This window comes from Sinohyriopsis cumingii, chromosome 1 (genome assembly GCF_028554795.1).
Source record: "Sinohyriopsis cumingii isolate HCF-2022 chromosome 1, ASM2855479v2, whole genome shotgun sequence".
NCBI classification, from domain to species: domain Eukaryota; kingdom Metazoa; phylum Mollusca; class Bivalvia; order Unionida; family Unionidae; genus Sinohyriopsis; species Sinohyriopsis cumingii.
Genome location: NC_142961.1, coordinates 167,216,300 through 167,231,656, shown reverse-complemented (window position 1 = coordinate 167,231,656; position 15,357 = coordinate 167,216,300). Strand labels below are relative to the sequence as shown.

The following is a 15,357-nucleotide window of genomic DNA, read 5'->3' as shown; positions in this document are numbered from 1 at the left end:
GCTGACTGTTGATAACCAAAACTTACAAGCCCATCAGACTATTAACCTTATGAAAGTTACTAGTCTAACAGGAAATCTACTAGCCTCGGGCTAGTGGACTACCGCTAATTTCGAGCCCTGTGACTAGTAGCAACATAGGGTAAATTAGTCTGTTACTTAGCAGCATTAAGGTCATTCACTTCTGTAAAATCAATGCTTAATGTGCAACAAAAACTTACTCAATGGATTATCACCTTTTGCCTACTTGTCTCATGGCACTATGAACTATGGAAGAAACTGCATGTGAAATGACATTGTTGTGACTTCTTTCTCTTAGTAAATAATAAAAATGACAACTTCATACACAATTTTAATATTGCAAAAACAGTCCAGTTAAAAAAAAGGATAAAAGTAAATAAAAAGTGTACAAGACCTTTGGAAATCTTTAGGGATTTATAACTGGCTGTAAATTGGCTACATTGGTTTTCTGTTGCACAAAGCAATATGATCTCAATAATTGCGTCATACTTTAAAAAGTCACACACCCGCATACCCATTTCTTTGTGTATTTAATAACAGAAATCTAGGATCTACAACCTGTGCAAATTTGGTGAATTTTAACGACCTATTCAGCTATTACCTTGTAGACCATGAGTATAAGAGTATTCTTCCCCTTAATATCGTATGTAATGACTCTCGTTTTGGAATATATGTTTGACCAATGCTGCTGTAATTCAATTTTTTAGAAGTTAAATACTCCAATACTTCAAAAACAATCATCATTCACAACAGACTTATGTCCCTTGGGTGGGGGGAGGGAGAATGTTGTTGTTGTTGTGGGGTTTAACGCCATTTTTCAGCACGATAGGCTATACATGGCGGCCAGTATTAATGGTGGAGGAAGAACCCGGAAAACCCCGGAAAGAACCACCGACCCACGAGAAGCTACTGGCAGGCTTTCTCACATGCCCACATTGGCTGAATCTTAGACTCGAACCGCCGCAGACAGAGGTGAGATGGCAGTGATCCGTAACGAAGAGCGCTTTAGACCACTCGGCCACTCGGGGCCCCCGGGGGGAGGGAGAAGGGGTACCCTCAAATGCTTCATGCTACTGAAAGCAGAATAACCTTGGGACTTAAATGTCATTTAGAATCTTGAGAATTTGTAGGCTGCATCAGTACAGGTGTCATCTTCAACATGAAGCCATCAAATCAAAATATGATTTATATGAACCTTATGGCGCTTTTGCTATGAGGATGAAACATTATGTGCAATAATTGCACATGTCTCTATCATGGTTGGTTGTAATGGCACTTTCAACATATTGTTGGCGATATCATGCAGAAGAAATGGAAGCTAAGTGCCTTTCCCAAGAACTGAAAGGCAGCCTGTCCTGAGCAAGTATTAAAAACCCATATTCCCTAGATGATGAATCAAACCTACCATGGTTTTCTCTCTCTCGATCAACGATCTTGGAAAGTGTGCATATACACCTGTGTGTTTCCTTTTCTGTCCTGCAAACTGTGTTGATGCTGGACCATCTAGATCTTGTGTAACTTATTCATATACATCACCTTAGCTAACTCTTACCTCCAACTGCTAATGAAGATTTTTCTGTCAGGATGTTGTCTTGGTTACATGATGTGGATCTAATGATGAATCTCTAGAATAAAAATAGATATTTTTTTAAAGAAGCATAATAAGACATCTTTTAAAAGGACACAACAGGTTAAAAAGTTTCAGCTCCTTCTTTCTCTTGTTGTTGTTATAATGGTTAGATACCAGGGAATGATTTTTCTATGAAAAACAAATAACTTCAACACAATTTAACTGCAGTATTTCTTTCTATTCTACCATCAAATATGATGCCAATAACAGGAAATATGTTCAGAAAAATCTAAATTCCCAAATCAAATACTAAGGTTACTAACAGTAAATACTTTCAGTATCAACAATCAAATGCTTATGTGTTCACATTACAAGAGACCTGGAATGGAGTAGATGCAAACAACTACTGTAAAAGTTAACAAAAATCCAGGACTGTTATGAAGAAATAGTTACTCCTTAGGTTCCAATCCACAGTTATATATTTCACAGAGGGGTGTGCACTTAGATAAGAACTGAATTCAAATATTCAACAAAAGGATTTTGTGGTACATGCACCTTGGCCATGGTTACTATTGATGGGGTGAAACATAAGAAGCACTGCTTTCTAGTGATATAATCAAAACCTGCAAATTCAATGAAAATGGACAAAGATACATGAAAAAAAAGGAAGGACTAGGGAGAAAATTTAAAATACAATACAAAAAAGTACAGCAATTTTGACAACAGAAATTACAACAGATGAATTAATTGGTGAAGTGTTGAGCAACCTAGGGAGTCCAAAGAAAAGATGGATGATATTTCAAATGTCAGAAGTGAATCAAGGTATCAAACTGGGATTATGTTATTTTTTAATTCTAGAGCTCCCTTTAATAAATGGAAGTTTCATCTCTCTCTGCATGGGTTCAAGTCTCAGGCCAATTGGCAGGTAATGTTGTTGTTGTTGTTGTGGGGTTTAATGCCATTTTTCAGCACACGATAGGCTATGCATGGTGACCAGTATTAATGGTGGAGGAAGAACCCAAGAAAACGCCGGGAAGAACCACCGACCCACAAGAAGCTACTGGCAAGCTTTCTCACATACCCATATTAGCCAAATCCTAGACTCGAACCCACACAGACAGAGATGAGATGGCAGTGATCCGTAATGGAGAGCACTTTAGACCACTAGCCCCCACCCCCTGGCAGGTAATGTATTACTACAATTAAGATACAAACTTTTTTTGGTTATTTCTGCTATTTTGCAAACTAAATTTCAACATTAAAAATAAAAAAAATATAATAATGAAGAATTGCACAAAGCTCTTGAGCAAAACTTTCAGAATAAACGTAAACATGAAGGGCTACAAAATATAAAAAAAAGTAAATATGTTACAATTCTGTAATCACAAATGTAAAGTTAAAAGGTAAAAAGTATAAAATCCTTAAATATATGATCCAAATTTGTTACACAAACTACATTCACTCAAAAAGTAAAAGATTTTCTTGGTGGAACATAACTGTAAAGTTCCTGATCTGATTTCATATAAAATACTCTTCCACTGGGTGAAAGTTCACACATGTATACTCAACAAGACTGTGTTTCACTGACACTGGTCACTGGCTGGGTATTGCACTTCAGTTTAAGTTTACTCTTAAGGTGGTAAGCATCTGTCAGGTAAGTGTGTCCTATATAAATGACTAACATAATGACATATCATCCCTGCAATTTGTTCTATATAAGGGATGCCACTCTCCAGGGATGGGTATGAAGTTATGAGCTATGAAACATTCTTTGGAATTTTCATTCCACATATTATGCCAAGTATATAATATAGGTCTATTTATATAATATCAGGCCCGGGTGGCCGAGTGGTCTAAAGCGCTCACCGTTCCGGATCACTGCCATCTCACCTCTGCCTGCGTGGGTTCGAGTCCAAGGCTCGGCTAGCGTGGGTACGTGGGAAAGCCTGCCAGTAGCTTCTCGTGGGTCGGTGGTTCTTCCCTGGGTTTTCCAGGGTTCTTCCTCCACCAGTTATACTGGCCGCCATGTATAGCCTATCTTGTGCTGAAAAATGGCGTTAAACCCGAGAACAACAACATATAATATCAGGATATTAAATCTTAAATATTTAATGCTAATTGTAATTAGTTAATTATGTTTCTCTGATAATACTTACCCATTCACATTAATATTAAGAGAAAAAAACTTCACAACTATATATATATATATATATATACACACACACACACACAACATGGCTACCAGTTTCCAGATGTTTACCAGATTAAGACTGAGCAAAACATATAACAGCTTGCTTTGCTGGGAAGGGTGGTGATGGATAGGAACATGATCAGGTAAGTATTATCATAGAAATATAACTGACTAAAGATCCTTCTTGCAGCCAATGTAGTCTCTTCCATGATGTCTGAATGTGTCTGATATTATGGAACAGTATCCCTTAATAGCGACAGGAGCTAGCTTTTTGTCCTGAAAGAGAAAAATAAGGAAGTTGACCAACAAGGGGATGAAGGCTATGAATAACAAACTTGGCGAAAATGTGCCACTTCCTCTCATATACCTTCAAAGTGGAGAGCTTCGAGAACCTCTACATGACTGAAGCATAACCCCTTTTTGCACAGGCATCCTGAAAAGAGCCAGGCATGAAGTAGGAGTTTCAATGAACAAGGATGAAATACTGACAACCTTGGCTGCTACAGCAGTCTAGAGCAGTGTAGGGGTCATTACGATTTTCCAGGAGACTGAATCAAGTAAATCACTGACCCAAGGCCTGTCCAATTGGAGAGGGGAAATCAGAACTATTTTACAAGCCATGCCCCTCATTTTCTGGAATAGTTTCATTATATCTGTCAGGGGGAAAGGCATAAGCCCGTAAGCTGCCTCCCAGCTCATTGAAAGGTATGGATTACCCAGGCTTCTGAATCCTGAAATGGAAAAATGAAGATGAGCATCTTCTTTTTCCACCTCTCTGCAATGAATCAATCATCTACATAGAGCACAAACACAATAAAGACAGATGGATTGAAAGAGTATTCCATATGACACAATTGGCCTTTCATTGATAATGAATAAGCCAGGGCAATGAGCCCGCCCAGGATATCTGACTTGCATGCATATATGACTTTTGGTATTTCCAATATGTTATGCAAAGCTCTAGTGACTTTGTCTCTCCTTGTTTAAAAAGGTTGATCATTATGACTAAACTGTTGGACTATCAAAAATGCCTTTCCTTGGCTGCACTCCATCCTTGTGCAGGGGGCAGAAGAATGGCCTTCTTTTCCAGAGGGTTAATGTAAAGAACATTCTCTCCAACGACCTTCACAAAATCTGGTAGCAAGTGTGTGTCTCCCCCAAACTGAGATCTGCAAAGATATGACTTCCAAATGGATGGTTTCTAAAGGCATTCCCCCGAGCCACCCCGTTTTTCCCCTGAAGCAAAAGGTGTTTCGTTTTGGTCAATCTAGTGATCTAAACGCCATGAGATCAGGTGCCACCGTGCAAGCAGACACATCTTCAGCGAGTGCATGTAAGGGCAGCCAAGGCTGAGCAGGTCTGTCACTACAATGAGAAGGCCAAAAAGTTTAAGAAACTGGCTCACCAAAATGAATATCCTTGCACATGATGCGGCCAATACATATGGTTGAAGTGTTTGGCAATAAACTGTGAATGAAGTAAAGAAGGCTGTTCATATTGTGAACTAAAACCAAACTTACAGAGTGCTTTTGCAGAACATTGTCGAGGTACACTAACACTGCTGCGGAGGACATCCTGATGAGGGATATAGTAGTCCAAAGTCCTGGTGATGGCCCAAGACCTGAGGTCGAGCATGAACGAAAGGGAATAGTACCCGTACACTACCACACAGAAGCTGAAGTGAAGGTTGTTGTTGTTGTTATAGGGTTTAATGCCACTTTTCAGCACAAGATAGGCTATACATGGAAGAACCCAGAAACCCGGAAAGAACCACCGACCCACGAGAAGCTACCAGCAAGCTTTCTCACATACCCACACTGGCCGAGCCCGAGACTCAAACCCACGTAGACAGAGGTGAGATGGCAGTGATCCATAACGGTAAGCGCTTTAGACCACTTGGCCACTCGGGGCCCCCTTGAAGTGAAGGTACTTGCATGATACCATGTGAATAAATAAGTGGAAATAATTATTGGACAGGCTGAAACAGATCATGAATTTGTCATACTGCACAGACAGATAAACAGACGATTCCATCTCCATCTTGAATTTCTGGGCAGTAATAACAAAAAAACTGATTGTGTCTGCTTATAACTGATCTATTTCCTATTGGCTTTAGTAACAATAAAAAGTCTGAAATGAAACACCCAGGGATTCTGGTTTTCAAACTATCTCAACTGTCTGCTTTATGAGAAAATGCTCCATCTCCTTCTGCAATTTTTGTCGGATCACTTGGGATCTCTGTCATTAAAAGGGATGACAAAGGTGGATGGACTGGATGACTGAGATCTAGAGATCCTTTGAGATAATCTGAATCACCCAATCATTTGCTAGAACGTGGTTGAGCCAAGATTGGCAAAAAAAGAGTATGGCAAACACTGGAGGGTTACTGGAAGGGGGGTATGACAAGTCATTGTTGGTTGGTGGGAAGCTATGGGGAGGGAAAATATTGTTTCTCTCTTCCCTCCTCGCAAAGGTTAGGGGCATCAGACCGACTATTATTTGCCTGGCCATGAAAAGGTTGTCATTTTTGTGAAATACACCTGCAGTGTCTCTGCTGACAATGTGAAAATCAGCCATAATTAAAAGAAAAATCTTACTATACAGCCGTCTTAAGCAGAGGTATGAAAATATTTAATTGTAATATGTAGTTCCTGTGCCACTGTCAGCCAGATGCATCTTCAGTTACACATTTACCAATATTGCAAACATTTAAGAGCAGAAAACTAAGCCATTTACATGTGTCAATGTTGCTGCCTTACTACTAATATTTTTATCATTTTTATTTAGATCTTTCATTCTAATTAATTATGTACATTTTACGCAATGTTCTAGGATAGTAAACAAAGTTGTATTTTCAGTATTCCCCATTTCCATACATTTCTCTCTGACCTGAGAACCAGTAACATTAATAAATGTTCCTGGTCCTTTTGAATTTTTCTGGACCTCTAGATCTGCATTTCATAAGATTACAACAATCTGGGATCGCCACGAGGGAAAAAGAAAAATATGTTAACAAAAGCTCTTAGTGAAAGGTGCATCACCAAGGACCCTGCTAACAAAACACTGCCATAAACTGAATAATGAGCATTGTGAAAACAAAGTGAGATATTTTTCCTTTTTGCTATACATTTTATAGGCCAGTGTTTCTCCAGTTTACTGATATCTATGCCATAACCTTTCCATTTTATTTCATAGCTCTTACAAATGCACTTAATGATCCAAGGTTTCTTATTGGAGTATTTTCTTCTCTTCTTAAATGTAATGTTCTTCCTTATTCTAGCTATTTAATATGCAAACATTTTTTAAAATTGCAATCCAATTGCTGTACAGTGGTCCCCCCTTATAAGGCCACCCCTTCTGCATTGGGAAAGTGGCCTTAAAAGACGGGTGGCCTTTCCAGAGGGGGACTAAATTTTTTGTGAGAAGTATATGTAATGTACGTAGTAAGAATGCTATATACTTCAAAGCACTTAATATCTTCATTTAATATCTTTGTTTGAAAGTAACATTAATTATTAAAAGGATCTTCTTGTTATAATAATAGACTTATTTCTTACTGAATATAAATTAATAGTTCTTATTCTTGGCATAAGCATGATATGCAAGCGGGTATTGTTGTCATGCACATTATAAAACCATTCAAAAATGTCATTTAAATCTTGGTAGATACATAATTCACTTTCCATTTGCTCCATTTTCCCACTCCTTCTGAATAACCTCCCCATTAGTTACGACATTGTTTATTATATTAGAGTCTTTTCTACATAAAATTGTTCGGCAAGTCCTTCTCCCCACCTCACACAATGTTGAGTAGATTAACCGATTTTCTTCTAAAATAATACATCTCTGTTTAGGTGATGACATATTAATGTTTGGTAATGATTTATTCAGATGTTGCTAACTGTATGCGATTTAATCATGCAGCCGAAACTTTTGTCAAGTGGACGAAAGGCCTTCTTCATAAAGAAAGCATTAAATGTGTTGTCAAGTGATTTTTCAGTCTTTGTCTGGTACCCTGTTTTGTTCAAGGTCAATATTAATTTCTCTGAGTGTGTTAATGCACAAAATCTATTTTTAGCCTATGCTGACCCTGTTATGACTGTAATAATTACGTCTGGTTGTAATCAACAAAGAGAAAAATTCAACAGATGTGTGAAGCCCAAAACTCTCTCATAACATTGTTGAGCCCATTTCCTATACACGTCGACTTTACAGACAATGATACAATATTAATCTTACTGGTACATGTACTTCAGTCAACACTTCTATCAGCAACGGAATCTTGACATTGGGAGACATGTATCGATGATAAAGATAATCTGATTACTTACCTTACATTACGATATAAATTAATTATTGGTTTTGGATACATTTGAAAAAAAGTGGCCGCTCATGAGGGGAACATTTTACATTTTCTACTAATATGCTGGCTGCTGGTTGCATTAGAGTGGTGGCTGTTCTTGAGGGATATTTTTTAATACAAACTCATCAATGCCAAGGGATTCGGGCCATAAGAAGTGGGTGGATGCTGGTCTGGGGGGCCGTTCAAGAGGGGAACTACTGTAAATTTTTCCGCCACTCAGCAATTGTTGTTGTTGTATGGTTTAACGCCATTTTTTAGCACAAGATAGGCTATACATGGTGGCCAGTATAAATGGTGGAGGAAGAACCCTGCAAAGAACCACCAACCCACAAGAAGCTACCAGCAAGCTTTCTCACATACCCGCATTGGCCGAACCAGAGACTCAAACCCACACAGACAGGTGAGATGGCAATGATCCATGATGGTGAGCTCTTTAGACTACTAGGCCACTCAGGGCCCCCCACTCAACGCTCTTTAAATCTTCTCTAATCTTCTCATTTTCCAATCTGGTACTTTATATTGGATTTTCTGAATCTTTAGTATGAATAATCAAGATCATTAAAAAGAATCAAGGTCAATGTTACACAACTTGCCTCCAGTTTCTGGATTACTCACAATGCCTTTGTCTGATGATAACACTAAGTTAAGAATGTACAGTGCCATGTCAAAAGTGAGTAGCCATTGGAGTAACAAAAGCCTACTGTTTTTTTCAGCCAAATCTGAATTAAAATGGCCACTGCGGGGATAAGAATCATTCTGGATGCTTGATTTTATCTGTGTGCACTAATCAACACCTTGACTGAAGTCTGAAATTGTAAAAATTTGGAGTGAGTACCAATTTCAGATTTTTCTGATGATGTAAATTAAGCACTGCACCTCACAGCAAGAAACTGACTACCAGAATCAGAAAATAATTTAGTTAGCTGAGCCGCCTATTGGTAATGTTGCTTTACACGTGTCAGCAATTCAAATCTGTGTTCAACAGCCGATGAATAAACATGTGATCTATTCTGACGAGGTAAATACTAAAAGTGTTAATGTTCCAAAGGATTTAACACAATGGATCAATAGAAGGTGAATTACATTAAGCATCTAGATACAAGGGTTAAGTCGAATAAAAAAGTATGTGTGGCTGAAAAAAAATGAGGAAAGAATGGTCAGCAAATTTATTGTTGTTGGTTTGGATGAATTTAAATGAAGCTTAAACTAGACAAAAAGGTCATTTGCATCCTGAATTTAACTTTGATCATAGTTACATCCCATCATTTATTTTTTCTTTCAAAGGAAATTTTTTGCGGTCGACAGTTAAAAACAGGGTTGGTCGGGTAACCAGAACCAAGCATACTTTGGCCTTAGTCAAAATATATTTATTAATTAGTAGAGAGCAGCCCAATAATCTGACTGAATTACAAAGCTGACACTCCAGCATGAATTGTGATTTCATATCGTTGTTCTCCGCCACCAGTCATGTCAGAAAAAATGGGCAGATAACATACATACTTGTACATATGAATGTATGATTTATTATGTATTCAGCGAGTTGCACCAGTGTTCCAGTTATCGACCACTCCATGGCACAAGCATTTATAATTAGGACCTCTGGGTAGCAGATGCAATGCAAATAGATAGTTCCTGAATGATGTCATCAGCCACCATATTTTAGGTCAACAGGCAGATTTACCGTTGATTTTATATGGTGTTTGGAAGTTGAAATAAATTCATTGAATCTCAATGTACTTTTAAAAGATTACATAAAAAAACAGAACGCAAATCAAGCTTTCTGTTATAGTCTGACTATACAACCCTGTTTGTTTGTACCCACCCTACCGATTTCAATAATGGAAAACTTTAATGTGACAAAATGTGCAAGGAACTTAGTCAATTCATTCATTGATTTAAAATTTCTAACCTGACTGTGAGTAGAGTGGCCCTAATGCCGTCATCATCTTGGCGATTCATGCTTAATGGAAGTTTTCAATATAATAGATGGACATGCTCAAGATCCATTTCCAGTTCGTGGATAATCCATTTTCAGCAAATGGGTGTTTGCACGACTACATACATGTCGTCTGCTTCCGATATTTAAAATGTTGAATCTAGCAAAGGAAAAGAATGACAACAACAAATTTGCCTTTCACTGGATTTAACAAGCGGTTTAATTGTTATGTTCATGTGTTGCAAAGGGATACAATTCCAAACTCTCAATGTTCTGGTAATTTACGGAATTATCCGGCAGTTACAGAATAGGATGAACTACGTCATTATGTTGTAGGATGAAAATAAACTAACCCATAGTGTACGCAGTATGTCGCCGTGTTAGTATTAGAAAGTCCGTTAAGCATGAAAGGTGAAAGGGATGCCATTATTAGTGTCATTCTGGTCACAGTCAGGTTAGAAATTATTAATCAATGATTCAGTTGACTTAGTTCTGTGCACTTTTTATCACATTAAACGTTTTCGTTATTGAAATCGGTAGGGGGTACAAACAAACGGGGATGTATAATGAGACTATAGTATCTCCGATTTATAAGTAGACTTTGCTTCAGTGTGCCTTGTTGAAAATGGTAAATTTTGGTGATCGCATATAGGAGAAACTGCCAGATTGTCCATCTTCCAGGTAAAATGGGCAGAATATCGTCTGCTAGTAACCTTATCGGAAGCATCTATAGGTGCCACTAATTGCCAACAGACGGGACCTCTTCGAAAATATGTGATTCCGTCGGAAACATGTTACAGAATGATACACTCTTCGTCCTTTATACTGCAACCTGCTGGATGATTGTAGCATAAAAGCTGCAAAAGCTCTATATATATTCAGAAACCTTTAAAAGGGGGCGCAATTCCTGTATTCGTGCATAAGTGTAGCAAACTGGGAAAACACTATGCAACCTGCTTCCCAACATGATGGTGCCTGACCTTTCGTGACAGATAAACGCACAAATTTTCCAATTCTATAACAAGAGCGTCTCTTTCACGTGATGTAGCTTATTTCGCAAACCCAATGTACACGTTTGAAATCGGGACCGAAGTAATAACATTCGATGTGTAAACGGTACACTTTGATCATATTTGTTAATTAAAACCACTTGGTGACTTAACATCGTATAGAACCTTTTAAATGACTCGCACTTGAATAGCGATATTTTCAATTTATAAAGTTTTATTCTTTAACACGAACAACACAGTTTGAAAATCGTACCAAGTTTCTTCTGACCCTTTACACCCCATCTTCTTATATTTAGACAGGTATCTTGTAGCATATGGCTACACCCAAATATAAATGTCCAAATGTAACAAATGGGATGGCAAGGGTCAGAGGAAAATTTGACTAACCAATTTGTAATATTTCTTGCATTGCACACAAGAGTAGCGATGCAAGATTCTTGGACGCAATATACTTTGCCCTCACTGGGAAACAACTTGTATTATGAGGGCAAATATGTTGCCCACATGGGCAAAACACATGTATTATGAGGACACGATACTTTTCCCACGCAGGCAAAACACCTGTGTTATGAGGCCACAATTTTCATATTTTGTGATTTGTCTCAAGTTAAAGCCTCTTGTACAACTTAGAATAGCAGCAGAGAGGGCGAACAGACCTTTTGCTGAAATGTAACCTTGAAAACTAAAAACATCAAGGGAAAAAGAAGAAAAAAGGTCAATAACGTCAAACTGAAGCCTCTAACTTTACCGAGAGTTTCTCTTGGGGTATTTTTTTTTAATTTTTTTTTACGTTATTTTTGTCGTTTGTGTTTGTTAAGAAGTATATATGTTTTCGTTTACCCATATGACGTCTCAACGAGGTCGCGCCCTCTCTGCTGCTATAATTATTAACCAACCATTTTATCAAGACATACACGATATCTTGTTCTGAGATAGTGTAAATTTATTGTTATAAATCCGCGTGGGGTAGCTTGTGGTTTTGAAGAAAAAATTCTAAATTTAATTATGTTCATATCTCCGCTGCACAAAGTTGATGAATATTTCTTAAGGTATGTGTATCAGCTCCGTTAAATACAACTAAAATGTTACAGTTATCTCTGATCACTTTTGGTATTTATGTATATCTCTGAGTGATATAAATTATATCTGTATTTTTATGCCTACCTCGAGAAAATATCCGCGCTGGATTTAATTGTTTGTCCAGCATCACATCATCGTATAATACGAGATTATTAATAAACCCATCTAATTCATATACGGACGGTGCTTCATCAATATCGGTTATAAAATTAATAATGTCGTCACCATCTTCATTTAACAATCGTGCGTTCTCATTAAAATCTTTAAGTACATCGTAGCATCTCTGATCATCAACTGATGGTGCAACTAAATATAATTTATCCCACTTTAGCCATCTCATTATCAAATTAAGTAATAATTGTGTCTTTCCACTTACAGATGGACCTGTTATAATCATTCTGATAGAATTCGGTGATGCTGAAATATGTTTTACTGGCTATTGCTTTCGTGTCGCTGAGAAATCAGTTGCATCCATGTTATAAATATACATGAATCTATATTATTTACGTTTAGTCACGGTTACAACAACAACTAACAAAAATAGAAAAATAGCATTTGGTGGAAAATGTGCAATATGTAACAGAATTTTTTTCCTCGTCTTTACCTAAAATTCAACGTAAGGATGGTGGTGATATTGCTACATTAATGTCAAAATTTCCAGGAACTCCTTGGGCTAAAATGTGTCATATTCGTGATGTTGCGTATAAAAGCAATGATTTAAAAAAAAAGACATATTGCAGATGTGGAATTAATTCAAGCATCAAATTCCAAAAAAGATTTATCTTTTAAAGAGAAATTAGCTAGATTGATAATAAAATCTACAATCTGCAGTGAAAGGTAAACTAGTATTCGGAGCTGGTAATTAATCAACCAATTATTGAAATAATGGAATCGATTTAGGGGATATTAGAGGGGTAGAGCAGTAATTGGTAAGCTCGCTGATGCAGCAAATACTACACGTTCTGCCGCCGCAAATTGGTTAGCACGACAGGCAATAAGGCAAATTTTATCTACCACCACCTAAAAAAAATTCAGCATGCACGTTTTGATGTCAGCCTTCCTAATGAAGTTCATCAAGCAGATAATCTATTTTGACCACATGATACTATTAAAATTGGTAGACGTCAAATAACATACAAATACGAGTTGACTGTCGTTAATGTTGCAAGTAGATATAAAGAAGTAGAGCCACTACCAACTAAAACAGCTGCTGAAGTTGTATCTGCTTTTGAACGAATTTATCAATGAGGACCCTTGCGATGACCACAACTATTACAGGTTGATCCTGGCAAGGAATTTCTTTGTGCAGTATCATTTCTGATGAAAAAACATAATGTCGAAATCAGACGAGGACATAATGCAATACATCGTGATCTGGCAATTGTTGAACGATTTAATCGAACGCTTGCTGAGCGGTAATTTGGTTATCAGTATGCGAAGGAAATAATTCAAGATACGAGATCTCGTGAATGGGTTGCAAGATTACCAAAAGTGATAGCAGCATTAAATAATGAAATTACTCGAACAACTTCTATGAAACCCATTAATGCAATTACAAATAAACATATACCAATACAACGATATGATTTTTCAAAACAATCAGTGTTAGGTAATGTTGCTGTCAGATATTTATATGAATCTGGTGAACTTTAAGGTGGAAAAAGAAGATCGACTGATCCTATTTGGAGTGTAAATATCTAGCGTGGTGAGATCTACGGGAAGACCTGCAATCTACAGATTAGATTCAACTGCTCCTCAACGTGGATTTGTACGTGAACAATTCCAAGTGATTCCTGAAGACACAAACTTACCACCGCATTCACTTTTGTAAACTAGCACCTCGACGTCGGTTACATTCAAGACAGGTCAGCATTACATTTTCGCGCGTATGACTAGACCTACTGTTAACTCTGTCTACGGTAAATTGTCTTGGATCATTGCTCGAGTATTGCCACAACATTACTGTATTACAGCTCGCATAATGATTAATTTGTTGTTGTTTCAGCGTCATTATAAATCCAGCATCAAGGTCAAAGTCAGGCTTATTTTTTTTTTCACACTGTTTATAACTAACTAATTTGTTTTCTTATTATATCATTGTCAATAACATCGCGAGTGGTTACTGTAACGTCTATAAAAAACCCTCCGCAACTGAGATATTTTTCTAACTCTAGTCACTGCGAGACAAACTAAATTTGACCATTCGATACGATCATCGACGATCCAAACTCGCGTATCAGAAATAGTTAAGCCCTGAGATGAATGAATTGTCATTGCGTATCTCAGCGTCCAAGGGGTTTTGTCCATAGATAACGCGCTCTCAAAAACATTGACAGGAACCAACACATTATCCTTTAACACAAGATTTTGTTTACCTGACGATCGTGGTATATCGACGTCGATATTCTGCCGTCGCGTATCAACCGGTCGATAACATAATGGTACGGGTAGATTTGAAAACTTTTCTTTATGTAACATAAATAATTGTTGTTGAAGTGTATCGCGAACTATCTTTCTACTTGCAACTATCAAATCATCTGGTCTCCAGAAATTCAAAAAATTGTTTATTGGAGTTTCTGATATTATATCACGCATTATTTCACACTGAATTTTATTTGGTTGTAATCTGATTAATTTTGAAAACACTCTTAATTTTGGATCAAGAGATCTATGATCATCAGCTATTTCTTCATAATAGTCTACACAATTCTTTAACCATTTATTTGGAGACAATCCAACAAAAGGTGGCGGTTGACCATGATCGCCGTACATTATCACAGCAGCATTTTTTGTTAATAACCAATCAAGAAATGTTTTTAATGTTTCTAATGACACTGTACATATTTCACCCCAGACGATAATCTTTGGAATGTATTTTTCGCCCATTCGATCAGGTGTCCATTCATTTCCCTTCCATCGAAGGAATTTATGATAAGTACATGATCTAATATTTCTTCCTCTTATTTCTCTTGCAAGTCTGTGTGTAGGGTTAAAACGATCAGATCAAAATTCCGAAAGAGTTCAATCACACGAGTTGTTTTACCAGAACATCCAGGTCCATTAAGATAAACTGTTTTATGTCTAGCTACGGGATCGTACACTGACGGTGCAGATGATAGTTTTATTGTCTGATATTTTCTGTAATAAAAATCTTTGATTTCAACGTCGGCGGATTCAGAATAATCAAGT

General features: G+C 37.3%; 1 protein-coding gene across 1 annotated transcript in view; it reads right to left on the bottom strand.

The window, feature by feature from the left end:
• Window positions 1-11,082, bottom strand: part of LOC149808333 (large ribosomal subunit protein uL4m-like) — a 42,859-nt gene extending 31,777 nt beyond the window's left edge. Inside the window, exons 1-2 of the mRNA XM_089975890.1 lie at window positions 10,965-11,082; window positions 1,571-1,643 (exon numbers count right to left, since the gene is read on the bottom strand). Coding sequence (XP_089832016.1) covers window positions 1,571-1,643; window positions 10,965-11,045 — 154 coding nt within the window. The 5' untranslated portion in view covers window positions 11,046-11,082. The remainder of the gene's footprint in view (window positions 1-1,570; window positions 1,644-10,964) is intronic.
• Window positions 11,083-15,357: the final 4,275 nt, after the last annotated feature.